The sequence below is a fragment of the Mya arenaria genome, chromosome 11 (genome assembly GCF_026914265.1).
Source record: "Mya arenaria isolate MELC-2E11 chromosome 11, ASM2691426v1".
NCBI classification, from domain to species: Eukaryota; Metazoa; Mollusca; class Bivalvia; order Myida; family Myidae; genus Mya; species Mya arenaria.
The window spans coordinates 24,776,605-24,789,185 of NC_069132.1; the positions used below are offsets into that span (position 1 = coordinate 24,776,605).

Sequence of the window (12,581 nt, forward strand, 5' to 3'; positions counted from 1 at the left end):
AGGAATTACCAGGTAGGTGGAATATCCCTGAGAGGAATTACCAGGTGGGTGGAACATCCCTGAGAGGAATTACGAGGTGGGTGGAATATCCCTGAGAGGAATTACCAGGTGGGTGGAAAATCCCTGAGAGGAATTACCAGGTAGGTGGAATATCCCTGAGAGGAATTACCAGGTGGGTGGAATATCCCTGAGAGGAATTACCAGGTGGGTGGAATATCCCTGAGAGGAATTACCAGGTGGGTGGAATATCCCTGAGAGGAATAACCAGGTGGGTGGAATATCCCTGAGAGGAATAACCAGCTAGGAAGAATATCCCTGAGAGGAATTACCAGGTGGGTGGAATATCCCTGAGAGGAATTACCAGCTAGGTGGAATATCCCTGAGAGGAATTACCAGGTGGGTGGAATATCCCTGAGAGGAATTACCAGGTGGGTGGAACATCCCTGAGAGGAATTACCAGGTGGGTGGAATATCCCTGAGAGGAATAACCAGGTAGGTGGAATATCCCTGAGAGGAATTACCAGGTGGGTGGAATATCCCTGAGAGGAATTACCAGGTGGGTGGAATATCCCTGAGAGGAATTACCAGGTGGATGGAATATCCCTGAGAGGAATACCCAGGTAGGTGGGATATCATAGAGAGGGCTATAGCGAAAAGTAATCATAGTGAGAACTAGCTAGGTGGGTAGATGAATATCACAGAGAGGAAAATCCAGGTGAGTGAAATATCACAGGGAGGAATAGCCAGCCAGGTGGCTTGATTATAAAAGAGATGTGGGTGATAAACATGTTATGTTCACACGGATTTTCCTGAATTGAACATAACTTTTTTTTTTAAATAATCATTATGTGAAACTTATCTTTTGCAATTATATTTTAATTAGGAGGTATATATTTGTGCATGAGCTCAAACACAAAAATCCTACAACCTATGTTACAGATGTCAAAGAAGATAGAGCCACCCCCTTCAAGGTCACAGAGTGAAGAAGTCATACAAATTGTGCAGGAGAAGACAGACCACAATGGGCAGAAGAGGGTTGGTGGTCTGGCATCGCTGGCTCGAAATCGGGAACCAGAGACCCCTGATGGAGTGGGGGAGAGTGGAAGGGGATCCGTGCTGGAGGAATCTGGGGCTGATGGGGGATTGACCCAGGAAAGGACCCCACCCCCACCGCCATCCCCTCCACCCCAAGAACCAAAGTATAACGTGGTGGAGCTGTTGACAAAAGGACATACTCTGAGGTAGATGTTTCATCGTTATTTATGTGTCTTAATCCTTGAAGTTAATGAATATTAAATAATTGTATAATAAAAAATTATGATTTTGACTATGTAAGTTTGAATATGATTTTCTTTTATTTAGGCATTATTTTGACAAAAGATTTGGATATTCATCTAAGACTGATTTGGAGTAGTCAAATGCCTTTGAAAAAGTAATACTTATAAAAATACAATCAGAGTTTCTTTTAAAAAAAAAGAAGATCTCCTTCAATTCCAGCAAGGTGCAGGCAAGAACTGCCTTTGCGATGTATCTGGTACGTGTACAGCAGCGCCTGATGGCTGAAAGCAACTCCATGACACAGGATGACGTTGATGGCCTCAATGAACAAATGGTATGATTATACTTTATGTGTGTCTAAGGGGAGATATTGTTTTTAGCTCGGATATCTGTACTTCAGTCTTTCACACTTTTGTCGCCATATCACCTATATCCTTCGAAGGATTTTCATGAAACTTGTGTCAAATGTTCACCACATGGTGACAACATGCAGATCCCACATTCCAGGTGCACTGGCTCAAGGTCAGGGTCACAGTTCAGAGTAAATTTTTGACCACATACAGACAACATGCAGAAACTACGTTCAAAGCATGCTGGCCCAAAATCAAGGTCACAGTTTAATGTCATGGGTTTGAGTAATAGATTTCATGTCCTCTCCATATCCCATTAACTCTTGAAGGATTTTCATTTTTCTTGGGTAAAATGTTAACAACATTTTTACAAAATGCAGAACCAACAATCCATGTGTGCTGGCTCAAGGTCAAGGTCACAGTTCAAGGTCAAGGGTTCGAGCCATAGATTTCTTGTCAGCCCCATACCTCCCAATCCCCTTGTAGAATGTTCACGAAACTTTTTAAACCAAGAGAAGAGGGTAATTCAGTCTACCAACTCCATATCTTACACAGCAAATGTTGTGGAGCACAATGAGACAAGCATGTAGATATAGTTTCAAGTCTTTCAAATTATTTTTTTTTGTGATGTTCTTGCTTAAGCATAATAAAGAAGACAATAGAAAGAATTGACCATGAATTTAACTTTTGTTTACTGCCTTCTTAGAGTTCTCACATTAATATATTCTTTTCAGGATCTTGTGTTGAGGTTTCTCAAGCGTGCTGCAGTTAATCTACAACAGTCATTTAAAGTGGTTGTGCCTAGTCGTAAACTGCCCCTGGTTGATCGAAGACGAATACTTGCCAAGCAACTCGGAGACTTTGTACACATTTACAACAAGGTAAATATATATATATATTGGTATTGGACCTAATGGTCTTAATAAGAATTTGAAATTTATCAGCCCATCGGTTTTTCGTAGATCATCTATTTTTCGCAGATTGTCTGGGGGGGGGGGGTTTAAGAAAAATGTCATGGTATTGTGATTTGTGCTCACATATCACCAGTGACAATCTACAAATGTGTAGCAGGGCTTGTAACTCTGGATTGAATAGTTGTTATGTTTAAATTATGTCCCTTGTTTGACTGCCAAAAAACATGCATTTCCTCTGGCTGTACTGCGCTCTGTTATTTGTCAGTATTCTTTTAAGAGCATTATCACCACAATACAATGCTTTACATTATATGGCAATTGGCAGTGCTGTATGGTTGTTGAGGGCTTGTATGTACCCTATACTAAGACTGATAATTGCTTTTTAAAGTACTTGTATTTGTTTCATGAATGCAGAAAAGTGTTCATATAGTGTTTGCTTTCATTTATGATCTGCTGAAAAATATACCAATGTTTAATATGTTGTTTAAAATTGGGAAAAGAATGGAGGCCTGGTCTGTTTTGTTTATAGAATTTTTTTGTATTGAATTTTTCATCTTTTATAACATATTTTTAAAAATTTGTAGGATCTTAAACACTCACTGCTCTTGTAGAATATTAACTGGTCCTTCACCCGGATATTTTTCTATCTGCTGTAGCTGGTAGGTCTTACTGTCTCAACATCTTCATTTCTTAACTTTCCTGCTAAAATTTCAGCTTATAGCCAAAAGTCAAGAGGTAATTTGCAGCTAGTCAGAAACTTTCCTGAAACTGTTGCTATTTCTTAACAAACCTCATTTTAAATTATTCACAAAATGTTATAACCAAAAGTGCCAATCTTTTTGTCATAATTTTAGACAGGTTTGTGTTGCTCTCAGAATGAGGTTTGTCTCTAGTGCATGGTATACAATCAGGACAATGTATTCATTCATTTAGCAGGTCAAGGTTTTGAATATGCAAATCATAATGGTGAACGTAAGGTATTCACCATCTATACAACATGTCAATTATTGAGAAGTAGTTGAATGAATTTCTCCATTGTCTTAAATAGGTTCTTAAAACCAATGCTTATGTCTTTGCTACCAGTACCTATATATATGTGTGAGCTGTGAACCCTGCTTTAGACATACATACGCTTTGGAAGGCTTATCATGAGTTTGGCTGAATACATTTTGAAATATAACAAAAAAAGAAGGGGAACTAACCAGTTTTTTTTGCAGATTGTAACCTTTGTGTTGGCAGCTACACCCTTGTAGCCAACTGTTTTATTGACCATAGCTAAAAAGGAAACTTACCTTAATATTGTTAAGGTATTTGAAACAGATCTAGCAGTTTAAAGGTCCATTCTGCCAGATCATATGTGAAATAAAACAAAAACCTTATCACAACTCCAAAAGAAAGTTACATGTTTCATACATGTATTCAATGCTAAATGTTAATCAAATATTTCACTAAGCTCTCTGTTTGATCAGTGTGTATAGTACCATGCTTAAGCGGACTCACTCTCAGATTTTATGGTCGCCATGAGTTTTTTTTAAGTTTGTTGAAATGTTTAAGTTTGTTGAAATTGAGTAATTGTGTTTAATTTTTATGAAACCACCAATCAGCACCTGGTAGAGGCTCGTTTGAACAGTCTTTTGAAAATTCAAGCTCAAATGGAATCATTTTTCAGTAGCATACCTAACTCTTTTAGGCAAAATAGAACAATTTCTGTCACATTTTTAAACCATTTTTTACAATAGAGCAAAAACTTGATATTGATGATGTTTTGTAATTTTGTTCACATTTCACACAGTTTAATATTTTTAGATTTCTGATGCAATAAAACATGAATGAGTCCCTTTAAAGTGCAGAAAACCTGTATTAAGACAGTAATTCTCCACTAGTTAAGAAGAAACAAATTGACAAAATAAACCCTTTAAGCCGCTAGGATTTACCTTAGGACTAGGTGACTGTTGTCATTTATGTATCTTATTCAACTTTTTACTAATGTTTCTGTATATACTTTACACAGAGATACCATACAGGCATAGGAACTAGTGTATGTATTGGGCTAAATATTGGTGTTGTTACTAATTTACATGATAACATGCCACATTTTCATGTTCTGTAATGTTCATGTTCAATTTTAATAGATGTTGAAGGTTTAATAATTCGGATGCAAAATGACCTATTTTACATCCTTCTTACCTTGTCTGGGTTTTTCAATTAAAACAGTTGAGTTACTGCCAAAGCCTTAGAGTTTGTTGTCATGAATAACTTATAACCTAAAGAACCTTCAAGATATTCCCTTGAAACTTTGTACAAATGTTACTACTGACAAAATACACAGGTGTTGCAAGAACTGTAACTCAGGCTTTAATAATTGTTGAGTTATGCCCCTGATTTGACAGAGAGACAACTGACAAGCGATGGTGTTTGCTCTACGGCACTCTTACTTAGAAGGCAGAATGGCATAGCTTACATCCTTTCTGTGTTTGTAATGGTTCAAACTTTAGATTGAATGCAAAAGTGTGTGAATAGAATACATTAGTCTATATATTGTGAAAATTGCATGGGTAATTATAATGTTGTCTAAAAAATAAAATTTAGAACTTTGTAGATTCCTTGATTTTGCTGAGCATTGATTCCAATGCTTTTTTATATTGTCAATTTGTCAGTTTGTTTCATTTTATGATTAAAACCTCAATTTGTCTTTTTACTTTTTTAATTCTCATCATTGACACATTTTTGCTTTTGATAAAATCAAATTATCTTGTTTTGTGAGAGACAAACACCGCTTGAAAAATACTTTTCATCATGTTTTAATTCTTTCACTTTCAGATAATTAATGTACTGAAAATGAGTTTTTAACATAGTTGGTTAACTGGTACTCTGCTTGATAAAAAAAATGTTTTAAGATGTTTCAAGGGCATGAATTAGTATACATTTGCATATTTCAGCAATGTATGGCCGGCATTTTGGATCAGCTGGTAACCGCTTGCTGTTGCTTACAGCTTTATATTGGTTCCCTGTCTCATCCATGCATTCATATTAAAAGTCACATGACTTGAGTAAATCACATGACTGGAATTCAGGTCACATGCCTAGAAATTGTGAGCTGAGCAGAATAGATATGGAAGCTCTTTTGCCATAAGTATGATGAGTTTGATGGTTTGTGTGAAAACAAATTGTTTAAAGAAAATTGAAATGAAGATGAGCCAGGGTATTTCATTAATGATATTATTGATGTAGATTTAGTGGTGTTTATTTTGGAAATTTGGTATATTGACAACTTGAATATTACAGGACTTCATTCACATGAAAAGGCTCTTAGTAAGTTTAGGCAGATGATGTGTATTCTTGATTGTTTCCTCATTATATAAAAGACTAGTGAAGTTTCTTTAAGCACAATACTCAAACTAGAACTCCCTGTCTTATTATTACGTACTATTTAGTCCCTACATGGATGTAGTTTTGAAATTTTGATGAATGTCAATTTCTTTACACCCAACTTTTCATTGTCATTGCACAATCTTGGTTGATTTAGATTTTTGGTAGAGGGAATATTGTATATATATTTCTTGAATGAGAAGTGTTTTCCCCTGCATTAAAATGCATGTGCCTTAAGTTTAACATGGTAGCACTTGTTTGTGCTGTTTTGTGGTGTTTGAATTAGCAGGTTTGAAATTACATTTTCTGCTCTTCTCTAAAGCAGCTCCTGATATGTATTACTGAAACAGAAAAATGGTTAAGAATGTTGTTATTAAAAATTGAAAAAAATACTAACTAAATAACAGTTTTGAGTCAAAGTATTGTGCATAAAAAAATAGATACATGTAGTTCCAAACACTAGTTCACAAACGAATGGCGACTGGAAAAGTCAGACCAGATCATAAAATATTGTTCATGTTTATCATTTAACTAAGGGAAGTAACTTGCTTCCTAACAAGCTTTTGTTTGCAGTGGACCATAAATCTGCATCCCTTTCATGACTTGAGATGGAAAATAATTCCATTCTATGTAAGAAAATACAAATACAATTGTGTGTCTAACCACTGCAAACAAACTTATTTTAAGAATGGCCTTCTTTATTTCATGAAATTATTGTTCAGTGAGAAGAATGTATGAACTTAAATGTTATTTGTCCCCAGGAGACAGATCAGTTGCGAGCTCGTCGTCAGATGGAGAAGAAGCACCACAGTCATTTGAAACGAACTGACAGCATTGATGGGCTTGATGATGACAAGTTTGACAGATTTGTTCACACAGCCAGGTGAGTGTATAGGTGCCCTTGTCATATCAACACTACCAGCTCTGTACCAGTAGGTTTTAAGTTGAAATTTTGCAAAATTGCATGTGTCCATAGGGACATTGTCGACTCTTGCGAACATCGTTCAGATTTTTTTTAACTGGTAGAGGACTCAGAGACTCTGTTTAAAGCTACTGAGTTCTCGCTGACCTAGTAAAATTTTTGAAGTGGGGAGCGGCTGGCACAGTCAATGTACAGTATCTGTATAATATTATAGACAGTGGGCAGGGAACTTGCGATGTCTGCATAGCATTACGTTTGTTCATACCTGGTTTATTCTTGTCAAACTGACACCATACGGTCACCTTATGAAAGACTTCCCTAGCTCTGCATGACTTGTCTGTGCTGTCAGTAGGGATATCATACTCTTGCGTCCTCCAAAAGATCATTTTGAAAAATGGTGGAGTTGTACAATCTTATAAATCGTACAGATATGTGACTTAGGCATAAGATGGTGGTCATCTAAAGCAGATTGAGAGTGTGGATAGACTTGCTAACATTTATTGGTATTGCAATGAGCCTAGAGTTTTCCTTTAACTTGTTAAAGTCAGCATCGAAAAGCAAGAAATTGTACAAATTCATTCCAGACTATTTTTCTCAGTTACTTGGATGATTTTTATGTTCCATTACAGTGAAGGTGAACTCGAAGAAGTGCTTACAACATACACAAAGATCAACAAGTCGGCCAGTATTTTCCTTGGTGGGAAAACTGGGGCAGAGGGGCAGACCAACAGTCATGTCCCAACTACTGGTGGGTGTGGCTGTAGAAATTAGTGGAATGTTTCCTTTGTTAACTTTTGGGCAGTTTGTTTTGCAAGATTTGTTGGCAAAGCTGTTGCATTGTTTTGATGATCATCTAATTCAAATTGTTTCAGGATCTTTTTAAGGGCTTATGTTCCTTGAATTATTGTTTGAATCTATAAGAAAATAAAACAAATTTATGTCAAACCAGATACCATTCAAGTCACAGATTGAAAATAATAATGGAAACACCTGTAAGGTTACAACAAACTCAAAACAAAATGCCCCCTTGTTTCAGTTTAATTGTCTATGTTCAAAATTGCATATATACATATGATGTATATTTATATAGCATAGCTGTAGGGCTTTATGAAGATATATGTTCAAATTTCAATGTTGTGTTCGTCATTTTATACAACCCATGTACTTGTCTTTTATATGCAATGTTCATTGTTAGCTGTAGGATATATCAGAGCTTTGCATGCTATTGCAGAAATCTGCCATTTTACAATTAGATGTGATCTTAGTATTTCACTGTTCCTATTCTTTACTTTTTACAGCAGACTTGTACATGCTTATTAATTACATCGATGAATCAGTTCACAGCCCTAAGGATATATTTAAGGAATGAATTGTGTGATTGATGTTCCAAGGACTCCAAGATGTACTTTAACCAGCCCAACTGCGTTCATATCCCCGATAATGACATCAATCACACAATTCATGACTTATATTTACATCACTAGTTCATTATTTATTTCCAGAATTGTTAAACAATTACTTAATTGCATTTAAGAAAACCTTTCAGTAATTCTTTCTCACCCATTCTATAAATAGAACAACCCAACCCTAACTGAAAACAGTTTGTCAGGTGACATCATGACAACACAGGAAAAATTAATAACTTCATAGTTGATTTTAAACATAAAATTGGAATGTCAAGGACAACAATTTTTTAACAAATGATAAATTAACGCTAAACAATAACAGGATAAACAACTTTCAATGTACATGTTTATCTATACGAGATCCAAGCATATCTGCAGATGTTGCATTCATTGTATGATCATCACAATTGCCGGAAGGCTGTTCATTTAAGGAATGGAAGTTGAGGTGTACATATAGGTATAAAAGGCAGCTTAAATAGTTGCATAGTTATGTCAAAGACACTTAGTGCTTATGCTCATGTTTCTTCAAATGAGATTGGTTGGTGGATTCTGATTAAATTGTCTAGAAATCTTAAGATTGCCAAAGTTTCATTTAGTCATTGTCTGATTTTATGAAGTTTTTATGTTAAGTGGTTCCTGCCTGAGCGCTGGCTAGTATAGATACATTTCACACCAAGCACTTGGATAGTTATTGTTAATATTTGGTTTACAAAACTATAATGTAGGGGCCATTTTGCACCCTTCAAGGCCTGTCAACTTGAAAGTTAAGAAGAACAAAATTAAACAATTTTTATACTTAAAATGTAATAAATTTACATGTTAATAACATAGATTCAATATTTTTAAGTATCATGCACTGTTTGGAGTTGCTTTAGTGACATCTGAATGAATGCTACATCTCAAGGTAACAAACAGATGATGTCATGGGTATTCTGTCACACATGTACAAGTCTGCTAATTCACTACATGGGGAAAAACTACCGGTAACTAATATACTAGTAAAAGTTCTCTTAGATATCAGTAACCCAGAAGCACTCGTTAACACCCAATTTGCAGGCAATTCTATGCAGCACGTAGGCGCTACTTCGGCAGCTTTGAGAACTGAATCACAGGCCTCTCTCGGCAAACGCAGGGATAACTCCGCTTCAGAAAAGGGGTCTGGGACTAGCTCTACAAAATTAGCCACAGGGTGGGAAGACGTGCCGAAAGGTTTGTTCGACCTTAAACGTACATGTGCTATTTGCATGTACTGGATTGGGCTTATGTATATATATCTGTCCTGTATTTCTTCTTGTCTTTGATTTGGACCTAAAATGAGGTTCTTTGGTTTGATGAATAATCTGGTACACCTAGATGATAAGCTTCTTAAGGAAATAAAATTATAATATTATTTCACTTGTATTAACAATCTTTAACCATTATGCATGCTATAAAGAGCTAGTTGTGACTGTTCAAGTATTTATTGGCAATTTTAATAACTGCACTTATCGCTTTAACAGCTTGAAAAATATTAATGCTTGGTCAGTTTTATTTTGTAACAGGGAGAATTAATCGTGCATAAAGGTTGGATTTATTTTATGTCACCTGCACATAACATTGTCACAAACCTTAAATTTTATGAGCCTTGAATGTGAAAAGTATATACCGATATATATATACAGTTTAAAGATTAGCTGTAAACCTTTTGAACCAGTTTTTATGGTGATGGGAAACCATTTTATCCACAGTCCGAGACCTTTTCATCCAGAGTCCGAGACCCTTTCATCCAGAGTCCGAGAGTCTGAGACCCTTTCATCCAGAGTCCCAGACCCTTTCATCCAGAGTCCGCCAGAGTCCAAGACCCTTTCATCCAGAGTCCGAGACCCTTTCATCCAGAGTCCCAGACCCTTTCATCCAGAGTCCCAGACCCTTTCATCCAGAGTCCGCCAGAGTCCAAGACCCTTTCATCCAGAGTCCGAGACCCTTTCATCCAGAGTCCCAGACCCTTTCATCCAGAGTCCGCCAGAGTCTAAGACCCTTTCATCCAGAGTCCGAGACCCTTTCATCCAGAGTCCGAGACCCTTTCATCCAGAGTCCGAGACCCTTTCATCCAGAATCCGAGACCCTTTCATCCAGAGTCTGAGACCGTTTAATCCAGATTACAATACACTAACCAAATATCCCCAAACACATATGTTTGTCCTCATTTGAGCAAAATGACCAGATTTATAACTAAATAGTGGCAATGTTTTCATTGATTACTTATATTTCATGTTTTATTGCAATTGATTCTTTTACAGCAATCCATAGTGTACCATCATCAAGTGCAGACCTTAGATCCCAGGGATCAATGACCCCATCCGGTAGCCATAGCAACCTTTCACGTACAGCAACATACAGCACAGGATCAGCAGCATCGTATGCTAATGCTGTCCAGATTTACACGCAAAAGTTGTCCACTTTACGACCGAGATCGGCAACCAGCGCTGCATCAAAAACAGGTGAAACATTTTTTTTCTGTATAACATTAATTTGCATTATCATTTTGTTGGAAATTCAATAGTATTTATGTTATATCATATAACACAGCATGATTGTATTAATTTGGTTTAGTTTGGTTTGTATGTGGCTAGATTAATTACTCTATTTTGGTTATATGATTATCATGTATTGGATATGTTCTATGTTAAAATAACTTGTGGTGTTCAGTTTTTAACCCATGTTTGTTCTGTTTTTAGTTTGACCTTGTGTATTTATGGAAGGATATATGATTAAATCCTTTTGAAATTAATGTGTACATAAAGCTCAAAATGGCTTGAATTATTGCTTTATCAACATATGCCCATGCCAAATTGACTCTATGTTTAGCATCATCCAGCGGGTAGGTTTCAGCCTTCAAAATGAAAAAAAGGCATTTACCCAAGTCAATAGAGCAACCAAATATTACTGTATTTATTAGAGTTTGATATTTAGAATAACGATGATCCGAGTAAAAATACATCATATGAAAAGACAAATCGGTTTTGTAGATCTATGGACTGTAACTGTAAAGGATGCATCATCTTTATTTTACTGGTGAAATAGGCTATGAGGGGCATTTGTTTTAGAGAATAGGGAGTGGGTGGGGGGGGGGGGGGACTTTTCGTGGTTGGTTTTGATATTGGAACCTGACATTCAACATAGAATCAATTTGGTATGGCCTAATCTAACAATGTAAATTTGCGATATTAACTTTAACCTCATTATTAAATAAAAGCTATCCAATACAAAAAGAAGAAAACCAGGTCAAACTATTTGTAATTTTTGTTATTTTTTCAAATCTTTTGTTTGGTGGTTATTTCACTAGATCAATGCACTCCAACATCTATTGATGTGACAGATTTAGGCACAGGTAAGAACTCGATGTTTTCAACGGAAAATCCACGTAGTGATTACATTTACTTTATTTCAACTTTTTTATCATTTATTAATAATTTAACATTTTAATTGTTCACAATCACATACATGTAAATTCGCTGGAACACTGATTTCGTAATGAATTTTTGATAGATCGTTTTGTTTTTTATTACTAGAACTTGTTTTTACTAAAATAGTTAAAATCACTTCACCTTTATTTTGAATCTTGTAATTAACACCTATTTGTGATCAGTGTATGTATACCACGTGATAAATTGCGTCATAAATGCTATGTCGGAAGGCAATATTTTTCTTCGAATGAATACTTAAATCAAAGATAACTTTTCTTTTACAACACTATTTAAAATGAAGCAAAGGGCAGTCTATGCCACTTAAAGAGCCCTGCATTTGTTTTAATATCAAAATTTGATAAAGTCATTTGCTTCATCAAACACTTCGACACACCTGTTTCCAAAATCATGTTTTGACAGTGCTCTGTCAGACGGCCTTATTGTGAAGAAGTTTGTCGAAGTGTTTAAAAGAAACTAAACTCTCAATCAAACTCTGGTAAAAGACTGAGGCGGCGAAGACTGCGCTTTGTTTCATTTAAAATGGTGTAGAAATAGTGACGTTATCTTTGTTTAAAGTCTTTTTTCAAATCAAAATATTGCCTTCCGACGTAGCATTTATGACGCAGTTTATCACGTGGTATACGCACACTGGTGGTAAAGAATTAAATATTCTAATAGACAATTAGGAATTTTAAAGTTTGAAGCTTATTTGATAAACTCATGTGAATCCTACTGTTTAACATGTCTGTCAAATATGTATTGTAATATTGAATGTTTCCACTTTTTCTTCTACTGCGAAATCATTCATATTTGTTGGCATGAAATTTCGTGGTTTCCCAAAAAATTACAATTTCGTGGGTACTTGAATTCGTGGTTTTTCGTTTTTGAAAAAAATA

General features: G+C 35.8%; 2 protein-coding genes across 18 annotated transcripts in view; one reads left to right on the forward strand and one right to left on the reverse strand.

Moving 5' to 3' along the window:
* LOC128207564 (lysophospholipase-like protein 1) overlaps window positions 1-12,581 on the reverse strand; it is a 220,332-nt gene that overhangs the window by 28,499 nt on the left and 179,252 nt on the right. The gene's annotated exons all lie outside the window — the stretch shown is intronic.
* LOC128207557 (tubulin polyglutamylase TTLL5-like) overlaps window positions 1-12,581 on the forward strand; it is a 43,163-nt gene that overhangs the window by 19,545 nt on the left and 11,037 nt on the right. For 7 of the 17 annotated variants that reach the window (XM_052910544.1, XM_052910543.1, XM_052910545.1 and 4 more), the window contains 11 exons: window positions 940-1,241; window positions 1,498-1,612; window positions 2,363-2,509; window positions 4,554-4,580; window positions 5,482-5,511; window positions 5,828-5,854; window positions 6,673-6,794; window positions 7,463-7,581; window positions 9,296-9,448; window positions 10,519-10,719; window positions 11,565-11,609. In XM_052910544.1, coding sequence (XP_052766504.1) covers window positions 940-1,241; window positions 1,498-1,612; window positions 2,363-2,509; window positions 4,554-4,580; window positions 5,482-5,511; window positions 5,828-5,854; window positions 6,673-6,794; window positions 7,463-7,581; window positions 9,296-9,448; window positions 10,519-10,719; window positions 11,565-11,609 — 1,288 coding nt within the window. Of the gene's footprint in view, window positions 1-939; window positions 1,242-1,497; window positions 1,613-2,362; window positions 2,510-3,256; window positions 3,278-4,553; window positions 4,581-5,481; window positions 5,512-5,827; window positions 5,855-6,672; window positions 6,795-7,462; window positions 7,582-9,295; window positions 9,449-10,518; window positions 10,720-11,564; window positions 11,610-12,581 lie in introns of all 17 variants that reach the window. The other 10 variants (XM_052910552.1, XM_052910559.1, XM_052910560.1 and 7 more) reach the window with 8 other exon arrangements.